The sequence below is a fragment of the Histomonas meleagridis genome (genome assembly GCF_020186115.1).
Source record: "Histomonas meleagridis strain 2922-C6/04-10x chromosome Unknown contig_40, whole genome shotgun sequence".
NCBI classification, from domain to species: domain Eukaryota; phylum Parabasalia; order Tritrichomonadida; family Dientamoebidae; genus Histomonas; species Histomonas meleagridis.
In genome coordinates this window covers 526,070-541,172 of record NW_027150884.1, presented here as the reverse complement: position 1 = coordinate 541,172, position 15,103 = coordinate 526,070, and the positions used below count along the sequence as shown (strand labels likewise).

Here is a 15,103-nt window from a genome sequence, read left to right as displayed (position 1 = left end):
CCATTCCAAAGGAAAATTCCAGAACAAATAACCTAATACATATCTATATGATAAATAATTTGGGTTAATTCGAAATAATATTATAATAAAAAAGTTTCTTTAAAGTTAAAAACTCCAAGTAGCGTGCATACTTAAATTTGAGTTTTAATGTTTTATCTCTTCTTCAAATTGAAGTTAAAGTCATTTAATTTTCCCCATAATAAATTGAAAGAAACTAATTTTTGCCGCTTTTCAAATTGATAAAGGACATTTTCGAACGTTTATATGACGATAATTTCAATTAATAACTGACATTTATTACGCGCAAACATGAGTTCTTTCAGGGATCGGATTAATGCTTTCCAAAATAATGCGAACCAAGGAAACCCTCCGCAGCCTGGTCAGGCATCGGCTTTTCGATCCACAGGAACTTCTATGAGAGATAGAATATCAGCTTTCTCAGGAAAAAGCAATGCATCTGCTTCAACTCAACCAAAGCCACCACAGGCGTATACGGCTAATACAACAAATCAACCGGCGCAAGCAACGCCTCAATCAAATGTTTCGAAACCAACGCAAGCACAACATCCATCAACTCCTAGTCAAACTAATACAGTCCAGCAACGCCAACAACAAACAACATCCTCACACCCACCAACTTCAACAGGAACATCAACAGGAATGTCTATGAAAGACAGACTTTCAGTATTCCAAGGAAGAAGTAATGCTTCAACACCACAACAAAATTCAAGAACAACTACAGCACAAACAAAACCAGCAACACCAGCAACATCAACAGCACAATCGAAGCCAACAACATCTACAACAACAGTACAATCAAAGCCAACAACATCTACAACAACAGTACAATCAAAGCCAACAACACCTACGACATCAGCAACAACAACACAAGCAAAACCAAAAACTTCGACAACAGGTGAACAGACAAAACCAACAACTCCAGTACAGTCAAAACCAACGCCAACAACAGTACAGTCAAAACCATCAACAACTTCTTCGTCCACAGGTATGTCCATGCGTGATAGGCTTGCTGCTTGGAAAAATAACGCCGCACCACAGCATACAGCACCTGCACCCGCAAATTCATTTCGCACACAGCCTCCTAAACCAACAACAACAGCGACAACACCATCAACATCAACACAGCATACACAGCCTCCTAAGCCAGCAACAACACCATCAACAACATCAACACAGCATACACAGCCTCCTAAACCAACAACAACACCATCAACAACATCAACACAGCACGCACAGCCTCCTAAACCAACAACAACAACATCAACAACATCAACACAGCATACACAGCCTCCTAAACCAACAACAACACCATCAACATCATCAACATCAACACAGCATACACAGCCTCCTAAGCCAACAACAACAACATCAACAACATCAACACAGCATACACAGCCTCCTAAACCAACAACAACATCAACACAGCACGCACAGCCTCCTAAACCAACAACAACACCATCAACAACATCAACACAGCATACACAGCCTCCTAAACCAACAACAACATCAACACAGCACGCACAGCCTCCTAAACCAACAACAACACCATCAACAACATCAACACAGCATACACAGCCTCCTAAACCAACAACAACATCAACACAGCACGCACAGCCTCCTAAACCAACAACAACAACATCAACAACATCAACACAGCATACACAGCCTCCTAAACCAACAACAACAACATCAACAACATCAACACAGCACGCACAGCCTCCTAAACCAACAACAACACCATCAACATCATCAACATCAACACAGCATACACAGCCTCCTAAGCCAACAACAACAACATCAACAACATCAACACAGCATACACAGCCTCCTAAACCAACAACAACATCAACACAGCACGCACAGCCTCCTAAACCAACAACAACACCATCAACAACATCAACACAGCATACACAGCCTCCTAAACCAACAACAACAGCGACAACATCATCAACATCAACACAGCATACACAGCCTCCTAAGCCAGCAACAACAGCAACACCTGCGCCGACAACACAACCGTCAAAGCCAGCTCCATCTACTTCAGCACCACCTCAACATGAACCTACCGCAGCACCGCCTTCACCAAGGCTCCGCACACAATTTACTCCAGCACCACCGCAACAGCCTACCGCAGCACCTCCTTCGCCAAAGCTTCGCACACAGTTTACACCAGCACCTCCACCAACAGCACCGCCGCCGCAACAGCCTACTGCAGCACCTCCTTCGCCAAGGCTCCGCACACAGTTTACTCCAGCACCATCGCCAACAGCACAGCCGCCTCCCCAGCCAACACTCCGCGCACAGCCACCTAAACCATCGCCAGCATCCTCATCCGGCAGCTCCATTCGTGATAGGCTCTCTGCCTTCCAGCGAAACAATGCTGCGCCATCGCCCGCACCCTCACCCGCACCTTCTTCTTCATCATCATCAGTTCGGAACCGAATGTCAGCATTCCAAAGAACGCCACCAGCTCTACAGCCATCACCATCGCCATCGTCAACGCCGCCTGCAGCGCCACCGCCACAGACACGCGAAAATCCGCCAGCGCCGAATCGGAACAATAATCCTCCTGAGCGGCGCGGAAGCATCAGAGAGCGTCTTGTTATGTTCAAGGACACTCCGATGGGAAGGCCCATGGGAATGCCAATGGGCGCACCGATGGGAGGGCCGATGGGTGTCCCAATGAACAAGCGCCGTTCTGGCACTGTCATCGGAGGAGCGCCGCCGCCAAGTATACTCACGAACGATGACGTGCAAACGGAGACACCAGCGCAAACCGTGAGAGAACAACCTCGCGAACCAGGAGTAGCGGTAAGAAGAAGATATAGTGTAAGACAACATGTAAGGCCACCATCATTTTTGGTTAAGGAATAATATTTATGAGTAAAAATAAAAAATGCATTGGGTGAAGTGAAGAGCGTTACAACAATTGAATTATCGTATCTATCAATTCAAAATTTGAGCGTTTTACTGTTTGACACTTTTTAATGTCGATTTTTACTGCTCTTATCGGGTAAAGCAAAGCCCAACTTCCAAATCAAACAATACCTACTTTTTAATAAATCTTTAAAAACATTCATTTTTACTAACCAATTCATCTTTTTGTTCGCTCTGTACTTGAAGTTGATTGTAACAAAGGTCAATCTATTGATTTTAATCACACATTCTCTCGTATCAAAATGTTATGAAAACCATGTTATATATAGAAGTCATAATGAAAGAATTCGTAAAGATTTTAAATCAAATTTACTTCGGAACGCTCCATTTCATATCACATGTCTGATCTTCCCTTCTATCTGGTGAAAATATTTTCATCAATAAATTAAGTTAAAGGTACTGCGTATGTTCGATGAAAAATCGTTTTTTTAAACATTTTTTTATTTAACATTTCTGTTTGATCAAACTACAAAAAAATAATCCACAAAAACTTATTCACCTTTCACCTTCTGAATCTGAATCACATGGAATGACACAATGCACATTAAATAACCGAATACCACAACTCTTTTAAAGAACTGAATGGTATTTCTCATTCTATCATAGTTACTATCACTTAATCTCAGTGATATAAAAGTACAATAAAACATCATTAGAGTTCCCAACACCAAATATTTGGATAATTTGGATTTCTTCTTCTCCTCTATTTTCATATTTCCGTAAACGGCTGTAACAAGGAAAATGCAATCGTACAAAATAATTAAAGGGAAATCTAATTTTGTTAGCTCCGAAACAGATGCATATATTATACCCGCCTCACTTACCTCAACTGCGGCAATTGCTGAAGACAACAGGATGATGATGATGTTCAGCTTTGATGTGTCCTTTACAACCAAATTCAAAATGACCCAAATTGAGAACCCTCTCAATGCGGCAGAATAAACCGAAACCAATGATTCGCCAAAAAACGAATTCAAGCCAGAAAACATTAATACCCAAAAGATAATGGCTCCAATGACCAATAAAACAAAGGTAACATAGAATTCTTTTGGTATGATTTCTTTTCGATGATACCAAAAATTGATGATGTGATTGATGAGTAAAATAGTACATGAAACACATGCAAAAATAGTAAAGAAATATGACAAATCAGTGGGTGATGGATCATAATAAACAGTGGCAACTAATGAACTGAATTCACTGATATCTTCGCGAGCAGTTAATGATATAAAGAGAGAATCATATTTGGGAACCATACCTGTATAAATAGTAACTGGATCAGTGACCATACCAGGCTTGGATGAACCAAATAAAGCATATCTATGCTGAAAACGATGGAATAAATATGACTTGCTTTGATATGTATGAGTCATTGCAACATCAAATGAGATGTTATAAAAAGGTTTAATAATGTTATTATTAATTTTAAATGAAATATCGATCTTCATTGGACAATTATCCATTTTCATTGAACTTAATTCAAATGCAACATGCTTTAATTTTGTTTGGCAATTTGTATCAAAAGGAAATGTTGATTCTTCTACATATACTTCGGAATCAAATATATTATTAAACATGGCAAATGCAAAGAAAAATAAAAGAAAAATTGATAAAACTATCGAATCTTTCGATGAGTGATTCATGTCAATATCAAGAATTGCTGGATGTTTTTTTGTCTGATCAGCGTTTTGTGTCTCACTCATCGAAATTTGTGTAATGTGACGTGAAATATAAATTATGTGAAATGTGATATGAAAATCATTAAAAAAACTTGGAAAATGAGAAAGATTCATTATCTCTGGTTCTGGAAAAGTTGTTGGGATGAAAATAGGAAGTGGACCTTACTGTTCTCTCTTATGATACCTCTAGCTCCAATGGGAATTTTTTCACAAATATTCAGACTATTAACAACAAAGAGATTAACAACTTTTTCTAACCTCCTTATGATTGCAGTTACAGCTTTTATTAATGAATTTATACTAAAGTCAGCATTTGGAATGGAAACATTAGAAGAAACGTGTTATATCGGTTTTTATGTTCCATCAACATATGTAGCCATATGCTTTGCAATGGCTATTATCTCTTTTTATCGGTACATCGCAAAAATATCACATGATTTATCAAGCGGAATTATTTGGACTGTATTGACTGTTTTAACATTTATATCTCGGCCAATCTTAAACTACTTAACATGGGGAATGTGTGCGGTTAGCTTTGTTCCAGGACTGGTCATTGCCTTGGTTTGGATTTTCTTTGTAGAAAAAGCAGGAATCAATTTAATACTGATGCCTTTTGCTACCTTCTTCTCATTAAGGAATGACATTAACGGTGACAGTTCTAAGAACCCACAAGATTTAATGGCTAAATGATTTTTATATTTTATTTATTTTTTTATGTATAATTGATATGCTTTAATATGTTTGCATGCACAACTTCAATAAATAAAAAAATTTAATAAGTATATACATTTTTAATCATATTTTCAAATTTAGCATTGCTTTAGCAATGCAATTGATTAAACAATATTTAGCAAATTTGAATGAAATTTTCATGTATGCATACAATAGGACATTCAGATTTTGTTCTATTTAATGGAAGAAACATATTTCAAAAAATGAAATTTTCATATGAATTAAATAAAAATATAATAACGACGCATTACATGAACAAAACGATTTTTGTTTGTACCAAAAATTTAGGTAATTATACATTTTCAAAAAAAAAAATTATTTCAAAAAAATTGTTTTTTAGGTTATGGATTCCCAGTTCATCAATCAAACAATAACGCTTGCTGTTTTACCAGAGTACAGCTCGTTGAGCCCAATTTGGATTTCATGTGGCTGTGGTATTTTGGCTGGTGTTAAATCAGGCTCCCATGAAAAGTTATCATAATTATTGTCCATTGCAAATTTTATCTCTTGTTCAGTTATCTTTTCATCATCCATTAAGCCATAGTAATCCGAATTAACTTTCTCCATTAATTGTTCTTTGTTAATTTTTTGTGCCCCAGTTGCTTTCTCAATTAATTGCTTTCTCTCTTCCTCAAGGAGTTCTTTTACTCCTGGTAGATTTCGGGCTCTTCCAAAATATTGATATTGATTATTATTTGTATTAAGGATATCTCCATCAGGCATTTTCACCCCTACTCTGGAATAATCAATACCCCCTAGCTCCACTATTCTCATCTCCCACCGCCGCACCTCCTTTATCATTTTATTTACTTCATCATTCAAAAAACGCGTTTCTGCTGGTGGGATTGGCTCTGTGTATAATCTAGTGAGTTTTTCATCCATTGTTTCAAGTACACGTTTTCTCCATCTTTCGCATTCGGCAAGTGTTAGAACAGTACCAGGATCTGTTGGCTTTTCCCAATACTTCTCAAAACGCTCTTCTCTCTTCATACGAACCCATCTGTTAAGAAGGTCATTTCTTGACTCGCAAGGTCTGAAACCCATTTTCTCTTTGTTTTTGTGTTTCTATGGTTTACATTTTGCCTTGGGGATTAAGCGACCAAAAAAATCAAAATAGCGCCATTAAAAAAAATATTTTTAAAGAAACCTAAATAATATAGCTCAGATACATGAAAGATTCTCATGCACCTTATTTTTTAAATGTATTTTTTGAGATATATATAAATAAGATACATTCTAAAATGACACCAATTCAGAAGCATAGATCAAACAATATGTCAAAATTAATGGTTTAGTGCTTGAGACCTCTTTGTTCGAGTAATGCCTTATAAGCTTCTGCCTTCTTAACAGCTGCTTCCCTACGGGCCTTCTTTTCCTTCAAGAACTTAGCCTTACGAGCAAGACGACGTGGGGTGATAAGACGTTGGATTTTTGGTTGTGTGAATTTGCCTGGCTTAACTTCACGACGAAGAACAAGCTTGGTGACATCAGCCTTCTTATCAGCACCAAAGATAGCCCTGATCCTTGTAGCACGCTTTGGTCCATAACGACGTGGAACGACTTTATCTGTAAGACCTTCAATTTCAGCATCACCCTTCTTAAGAACTATGAGGTGGAGAGCAGAGATTTCTGATGAAATGACACAGCCACGGACAGTTTTCCTCTTGCGTTCTCCATCCTTACGTGGGCGATAGCAAGATGTGCCTGCACGAAGAAGAAGACGAACACGACGTGGAGTAAGAACACCTTGTTTCATTGGGAATCCTTGCTTGTCGAATCCACCACCAAGACGGAAAAGATATCCTGCAAATTGTTGTCCAAGAATTGAACCATCAATGTCCTGACCAAGACGGTGATCGTAAAGGCTATTAAGAGCAACAGGATCTTCTACATCAATGCAAATTTGTGTCCCATGATCTGGATAAGCGAGAGTGAGTCTCATTACCAAAGGCCAGACCAAAACCGTCAACGATAGTCTTTTAAACGTCTTTCAATGGGGAGAAGAAATACAAAAACGTTTTTTTCAAATTTTAAAGTTACATAAGATCCTTTTTTGCAACCCACAAATTAAAACGGGTTCATAAAATAAGGGAGCATTACTTTTCATGCTTGTTAATTACATAATATTGTTTTCTAAATTTTTGAAGCATTGAATTTAAAAATGGACAACTAACATTTTCATCTTTCACTTTGAGCCAAAACCGCATTTTCTTAGTGGGTGGTGTTATTACAATTTAACAATGTTGATGAAGGATGTTGTTAGGGAAAAAGTTTCATTAGCAATAATTCAGAAATTTACTTTCGATTTCAGTGTTTTTTATTTCGGTGATAAAATAAACAACAGAATAATTTCCTTTTTCAATGAAAAGCATTGAAAAAATTTCGTTTGGATGATCGGTCAGTTCATATCAAAAAAGGAGACTCAGGATGAACAAGTACTCACAGTTTACTTAACTTCATTGATTTCTCTTCTTTCAACAAAACGAAATTTACTGTAAAGTTGTAACGAAGTGAATACGAAAGTTTAGTCTGAGAAACTTTATTGAAAAAAATCAGCACTGATTTGAAAGACTCGCCTACACCACACATACAAAGTATCCTGGAAAAATACTCTTTTCATTAAATTGTTAGACAAATCAATTGATAAAATTATATGCTAATTTGATGAACTTTTCCAAAAGAGAAAACACATGTAAATTAGAAAGCCTAATGTACATAGTTTCATTGGCTTTTAGTGTAACACTTTATTAATAACCTTAATATGGTATCTTTTTTAATGACAAAAAAATTGTACTCGCATAATGTAATTCCTTACATACAAACGTTTTTAAGTTGTACCACAGACCTTAAAAGATGCTTGATTTAAAAACTTAGCAATTTTATCCGTTTCATGAAACATTCTATATAATCAAAGTAATCGCAAAGATATTTTTTGTATCCGAGAAAATATGAAATGTTGTTGATATAGATGTTACACCTACATGTGAATCTAATTAGATTTAGTTCTGTTTCTTTCTTTTGGAGTTAACCGTCACCGAAACAGATTTGTCAAAGCTCAAAAAAACAAACGTTAAAACGGTGGAAAATTGACTTTTCAAAAAGTTCTATCGTACTGTCCATTTTTGTGCACCCGCTCAAAATTCAATTGAATAAGGTTTTCACTCAAAAATTTGAAAGTAATTCAAAAATTGTGCGTTCAAAAATTTTAGTGTGCTCAATTTGAGGGAAGTTCTCCGGTGGTGTTTCCACAAATCACACTTCATCGATTTACCATTAATGGAAGCGATCTCAAACGAAAAAAAATATCATGTTCGTTATTTGCCATATTTTTTATCACATTATTTAAACATCATCTTTTTGATTATTTGCTTTTTAAGTGCTTTTATCATAACAAAATTATCAACAATTAATAATGTTCATTATATTCATTTTCTATATAAAAAAAGTTTTCCTCAAATTCCATTTTATTTTGCTCAAATGCTTGAATTTGACAATTCTTCAAATGCTGCTAGAATCGAAAATATATATAAAATTATATCAAAAAATAGAAATATATCAACAATAACTTTTATTTATGATAACATTACAAATGGTTCTATAATGAATAAACTTGAACCGAATTTTTTTCATTCTCCATCATTGATACAATCTCGCAAAATCAAAATACCTAATGAAAACAATTTTACCATACAAGTAATTGGATGCTCGAACCACGAATTAAATTTCACATTGTTAACTAAAGGGAAAAAAGTTTACAAAATTCCGATGACAAAAAAATTTAAAGACAATATTATACTTTATTCCCTAAATGTTACATTAAAAAATGGAAGACACAAACTTAAAATTGAAGAAAATAAAGAATTTAATTTTTTTATAAAAATATTGCAAAATTCAAATACAGAAAATATTATACGTTCATTTGCATTTGTTTTTCTTTTTGATACAATACTTAATTTAATTCCTCTGTGGATTCCATATAAGAAAGAACTTGATGAATTTGAAAATTATATGTTTTATGAAGGAAGCGATTTAATTTCAATTTACAAACAAATTTTTCTCGGTCCTCTATATATTTATAATAGGTTAAGAAAAGTTCCAATACATGTTTATACTTTTATAATAACTTTAACATTAGTAACTTTAATTTTACCTTATACTGAAACACAAATTGAAAATTATATAGCTATCACTTGGTCATATAATAATAATAACAAAAATATATATTTCGATATACATTCTTATGGAATTATGATTTGCTATTATTTATTATGGGTTTTACCTGTAATTAATATATGTGGAATTTATTTCGAATCAGTTCAACTTTGTTTATTACAAAAATTGGAAATCTCTATAAATAGTTTGGCTTTGATAATGGAAACTGTCACATGGGTAATAGCTTGTTTGTTTTATGGTGGTATATTTTCAATTTTTACATCATTTTTCATTTATACCCAAGCCGTTACCTATATTTTTTTGATAATAATGTTCATGAAGAATTGGAATAGAAATCAAGAACAGATAAATAAAGAATTGTTAGCTTAAATTATTATTGAAAAAATATATTTTATTTTAATTTATAAGAAATTAATACTCATAACTTAAACATGTGAGAATATTGGTCATCAAGAAAATTGAACAGTTGGATGTTAATAATTCATATAAACGGTCGCTTAGGAATCAGTGACACTTTTTAGGAAAGTTATCAATAAAATGTAATCAAAATTAATCATAAACAACTCGACTTCTCCTATACGAAACAAACTAATTCCTAATAACATTCACAATTATAATTTTTTTCATGACAAAGCACGTTATTTTTATTTATATATGTAGTAAAAATCCTAGATCTTGTTGAAAATTAATCAATTTTTTAACCAAAATCTATTAATATTCCTTTCAATATACCATCAAATTCATTAGCTAATTTTTACTAACATTTATTTATGTAGAACTTTAATTACTGAAACGTAAATGCTGAAATCATTTCAGGATCAAATTGAATCTTTAACCGTTTTATATGAAGTACGTCCGTTTAAAATTGCAGAAAAACATGAAGAAATCAACAACATCTTTGGATAGTCCAGAAATAAATGATCCTCCACCTGGTTATTATCCAGAGTCATTCACAGAAGATGCTTTTCCAACAACAAAATCAACTAAAGTAATGAATTCGCCAATTCAATCAAAGGAAAAAAACATATCTCAAAATAGAAAAACCGAAAACGAAGAAATAGAAGTTCCAAAAAGAGGCTATAATTTTGATAATCTAAATGATGAAGCTGCTGCCTTCAAATCAAGTACTTTAATGCAAAATTCCCCAAAGATACAACAACAACCAAAAAGAAATGTAAGAAAAAACATTCGAATGAATGTTCCGAAAGAAAAGATTATTGATGATGACGAAATTGAGGTTCCTCAAAAAGAGTACGATTTTGATAATTTAAATGATGAAGTTTTTCCATCTAAACCGAGTCTACTAATGCAAAACTCACCGAAGCTGCCACGAAAACCGAATCAAAATCTTCAAATAAAAGACAAAAATGATGAAGATATTAATATACCACAAAAAGAATATAAATTCGAACAAATAAAAGATGACGCATCAGCATTTAAATCAAGTAATCGCATACAAAATTCACCAAAAACTACACAAGCAAAGCCAAAACGAAATATCAAACGAAATATACCAAAAGAAACAACAGAAGATGAAATAGAAGTTCCAAAAGCGGATTATGATTATGATAATATTTTGGACGATGCATCAGCGTTTAAAGCCAGCACAAAGATGCAGAACTCCCCAATGAAGCCAGCAAATGTTCAAACACAGCCAAAGAGAAATGTTAGAAGAAGCATTCCAAAAGAAACAACAGAAGATGAAGAAATAGAAGTTCCAAAAGCGGATTATGATTATGATAATATTTTGGACGATGCATCAGCGTTTAAAGCCAGCACAAAGATGCAGAACTCTCCAATGAAACCAGCGAATGCTCAAACACAACCAAAAGTTCAAACACAGCCAAAGAGAAATGTTAGAAGAAGCACACCAAAAGAAACAACAGAAGATGAAGAAATTGAAGTTCCAAAAGCAGATTACAATTTCGATAACATTTTGGATGATGCATCAGCGTTTAAAGCCAGCACACGAATGCAAAATTCACCAATGAAAACCACAAGTGCAACGCAGCCAACTCCAGCTCCAGCACCATCAGCATCCATCAATAAAAGCGAAGAAGTTATCACACCAAAAATACTATCATTACCACTTCCACCTTTACAAATACAAAACGACACCGAAAAAGACACCAACTTTGATTCCACTATACCAAAAGATGCTTCATTATCAAATTGGAATCAATTTATAACAAGTGAAATCCAATCGAAACTATCAAATTCTAATTTTAAGCAAAAGATTTCCGGCTTAAATGATTTACAAGATAAATTATCGACATATAAAGATTTAAATGATCTTAGCGATGCGATTATTCGTGGATTAGAGAAAATACCGGGATTTAATCAATCAAACATTGGAGTTAACCAAGTAATAATTGATATAATTCGACATGTAATTGTTAAATCGAACAAAATACGAAAAAGTATTTTATCAATCATATTTCCATATCTTATCGAAAAATTATCAATGCGACAACTTAAACAACCAATTCATGATTTACTTCTTATTATATCAGAGTTAATATGTCCTTCGTTTGTCCTTCAACAAGTTTTTGAAATTTGTAGTACTAATAGAGGAGTAAAAAGTTTAAGTTCAGCAACAATTAAATCGGCATTAGATATATGTATCGAAATTATACAACAATTCGGTGTAGGTGATATACAAAAAGATTTCTTTCCTTATTTGATTACATTATTACAACATAAAACACCAGAAGTAAAAACACCTGCTTCACTTGTTGCAAAATATTTATATAAATATTTTGGTCAAAATTTCGAAAGTTATTTAACCGGTTTACCAGAACATGCATTAATTAGACTTAAAAAAGATTTCGAAACAGCAAAAGATTTACCTGAACCATTAAAAACATTTTATCGGCAAAGAAATACATCGAAAAATAAACCACTTGAAGCAAATATTGTAAGAGTAAAAATGTCCAAATTTTTAACAGAAGAACAACTAAAAGAAGGAGAAAATGCAACTAAATGGGCAGGACAAAAAGAATTTATCGAAAATGTTGAAACAGCATTAAATAAATGCAAGCAAATTTCATCAAATGATTTAGATCATTTAATGAAAATTTTAAAGAAATATTTAGGCGATGGTAATAAGAATCTTGTCTTAAGGACTTTATCTGTTTTAGAACAAATCGCTAATGCTTCTGATAAAGGTATATCAAAATATGTTAATACAATTGCACCTGCAATTGTTACAAATTGGGCTGATCAAAGACCAAATATTAGAGAACAAGCTACAAAAACAATTAATGCTTATTGTGTTCATGCAACCCCTTCTCCTTTTGTTAGATCATTTGCAAACATTTCATTTAAGCCGAATCCTGATATTAGACTTGAAATTATTAAATGGATTCGATCACATATTAATGAAATACCTCAAAATGAAATGGAAAAATTAATACCTTTTACTTTACAATGTTTAGAAGATAGAGTGTCTTCAACTAGACAAATTGCTATACAAGTAGCTTCTTGTATTAAACAAGAAATTCCAGATTCTTTTAATGCAGCACTTAAAAATTTGCCAAGTGCTTCTCAACGATACATAAACGCTCACATGGAGAACGTTAAGGATGAGGCGCCCCAAAATAACCAAAGACAAAAAGAAAAACAAGAAACTAAAGATACACAACCACAATCACCGAAGAAACCAAATAGAAGAGGTTCAGTAGTTCAAAATAAAGCAGAAGCACAAAATAACATTAATGAAGAAAAACAAGAAGTTAAAGAAAAAGAAATATATGTCCCAAAATATATTTCTACACCAACACAAGCAAAAAAGATAAAACGCCTAAAATCACAACAACCAAATCTTGGATTGTTTTTAATATCAAATCGTCAAAATGTCACAACAATTATTGGAAAATTAAAAGCAGAAGCACAACAAATTCTACCTCAGTCAATATTTGACAAAATGTTTTCTAGTCTTTTACCAGATCAAATTGAAAGTCTTAATGAAAGTCGTTCTTTATATGAATCTGATCAATCCACATTTTTCCAATGTAGTGATTTATATGTTCGTTGGGTATCAACACGATTTTTCGATAAGAATGTCAAGGTTATAGTTGAAGGTGTTAACTTTCTTATGACCATTTTTGAAGAAGAATTAATTTCACAACAAGAGATTGAATCTCTTGTTCCTGTTATTCTTTGGAGCATTGAATCGAAGCCTCCACAAGTTGTTGGTTCTTCTTTAGACCTTCTTTTCTTCGTGAGAACGCACTCAGAACCATCAGAGTACTCTAACGTTCTCCGCTCATGTCTTAATGTTTGTAATGCCACATCACTTGTACATCTTTTTAATGAATTACAATTTGCCATTGGAAATAATGACAATAACTCATCCATATTTTTAGAAATAATCAATTATGTTGATCATAAATCTATTGAAGTAGCTGCTGCATGTAGCGGCGCTCTTTCAATGCTTTATCGAAAAATGACAAAACCAGAAAAAGAACAATTTATAAAATCATTGACACCAAATCAAAGAGAACTTGCAAGATCAGTAATTCCAATTGATATGTCGAATGATTTAGATTTCACTTCTTTTTCGAAAATGGATTCTGTTAAGAAAATTAAATTATGTCGAAATTTATTAGAACAATTGAAACTTAATTCTAAAGCAATAATTGATAAAAGTAATGTAATTCTAAATTCATTACTTTATGAATTATTATCAAGTGATACTGATTGGGTCTCAATGAAATTTGTAATGATTGCGATTCATCAAATGATAATTTATTGTAATTTTGATCAAGAAGAATTAATAAAAATATTACTTGCAGTGACCTTCATTGCAAATAGATGGCAAAGAAAATTGGTGTTAATGGAAGGTATTTCTCAAGCAACGAATTCGATCATTTTCAAATTATTTAATAAATTGCCGCCGATAGAAATATTCAATGGTTTACTCGGCGGAATGAGCAATTTTAGAGGAACCATTCCTACAGATTCATTTTATTGTAAATGTTGGGTAGCTTTGGCTAATCAGCTTAAAGACATGCAACAGCAGTCAGATATCCAAAGAGTGATTACATTTGCAAAAGATAAAATGAAAGAATTTAATCATGATGACATTCGATCGAAACTATGTAATGCGTTAATTAATTCATTGACAAATAAAAAGAAAGCACAGACAGTAACTACAACAACAATGAGTACAACTAATAAAACAAATGTTTCGAGCTCAACTAAAGTAACACTTCCTAAATCCCCATTAAAAGCTACAAATACTTCTCAGCCGTTGAACTCATCACTACAAAAGACAAGTGACACAAAGCCGAACAATGTAACAAAGCAGTTGACTTCCCCCAGGAAAACTGCCCCAAAACCTACAAATACAGATACTCAACCTACCACATCAACAAAGACAGACGAACAACAAAATACTCGGACGAACACAACACAAGCTAAAAATTTCCTTGAGCTGAAGAATCGGCTCACACAACTTCGCCAGCGTTGGAAGTAATATTACTAAAATTTATATTCAAAATAATCGTTTTTCAATGTTTTATTTTCGTGTCACTTTGTTTCAGGAAGATTTGATCGTT

General features: G+C 33.6%; 4 protein-coding genes across 4 annotated transcripts; 2 read left to right on the top strand and 2 right to left on the bottom strand.

Annotated features, from left to right (window-relative positions):
• Nucleotides 1-309: 309 nt before the first annotated feature.
• GO595_006183 (uncharacterized protein) lies at nt 310-2,895 on the top strand (the record flags this gene model as incomplete). Its single annotated transcript, XM_067919508.1, has 1 exon — nt 310-2,895. One exon carries the CDS (start codon nt 310-312, stop codon nt 2,893-2,895), a length of 2,586 nt encoding a protein of 861 aa, XP_067773779.1.
• Nucleotides 2,896-5,732: 2,837 nt separating this feature from the next.
• GO595_006182 (Cell cycle control protein) lies at nt 5,733-6,413 on the bottom strand (the record flags this gene model as incomplete). The annotated part of the gene is made up of 1 exon (XM_067919506.1): nt 5,733-6,413. One exon carries the CDS (start codon nt 6,411-6,413, stop codon nt 5,733-5,735), a length of 681 nt encoding a protein of 226 aa, XP_067773778.1.
• A 247-nt stretch (nt 6,414-6,660) lies between these two features.
• GO595_006181 (40S ribosomal protein S6) lies at nt 6,661-7,311 on the bottom strand (the record flags this gene model as incomplete). Its single annotated transcript, XM_067919505.1, has 1 exon — nt 6,661-7,311. The coding sequence occupies one exon, from the start codon at nt 7,309-7,311 to the stop codon at nt 6,661-6,663; it is 651 nt and encodes a 216-aa protein (XP_067773777.1).
• A 3,108-nt stretch (nt 7,312-10,419) lies between these two features.
• GO595_006180 (cytoskeleton-associated protein 5) lies at nt 10,420-15,021 on the top strand (the record flags this gene model as incomplete). Its single annotated transcript, XM_067919504.1, has 2 exons — nt 10,420-14,137; nt 14,387-15,021. The coding sequence occupies 2 exons, from the start codon at nt 10,420-10,422 to the stop codon at nt 15,019-15,021; spliced, it is 4,353 nt and encodes a 1,450-aa protein (XP_067773776.1).
• Nucleotides 15,022-15,103: the final 82 nt, after the last annotated feature.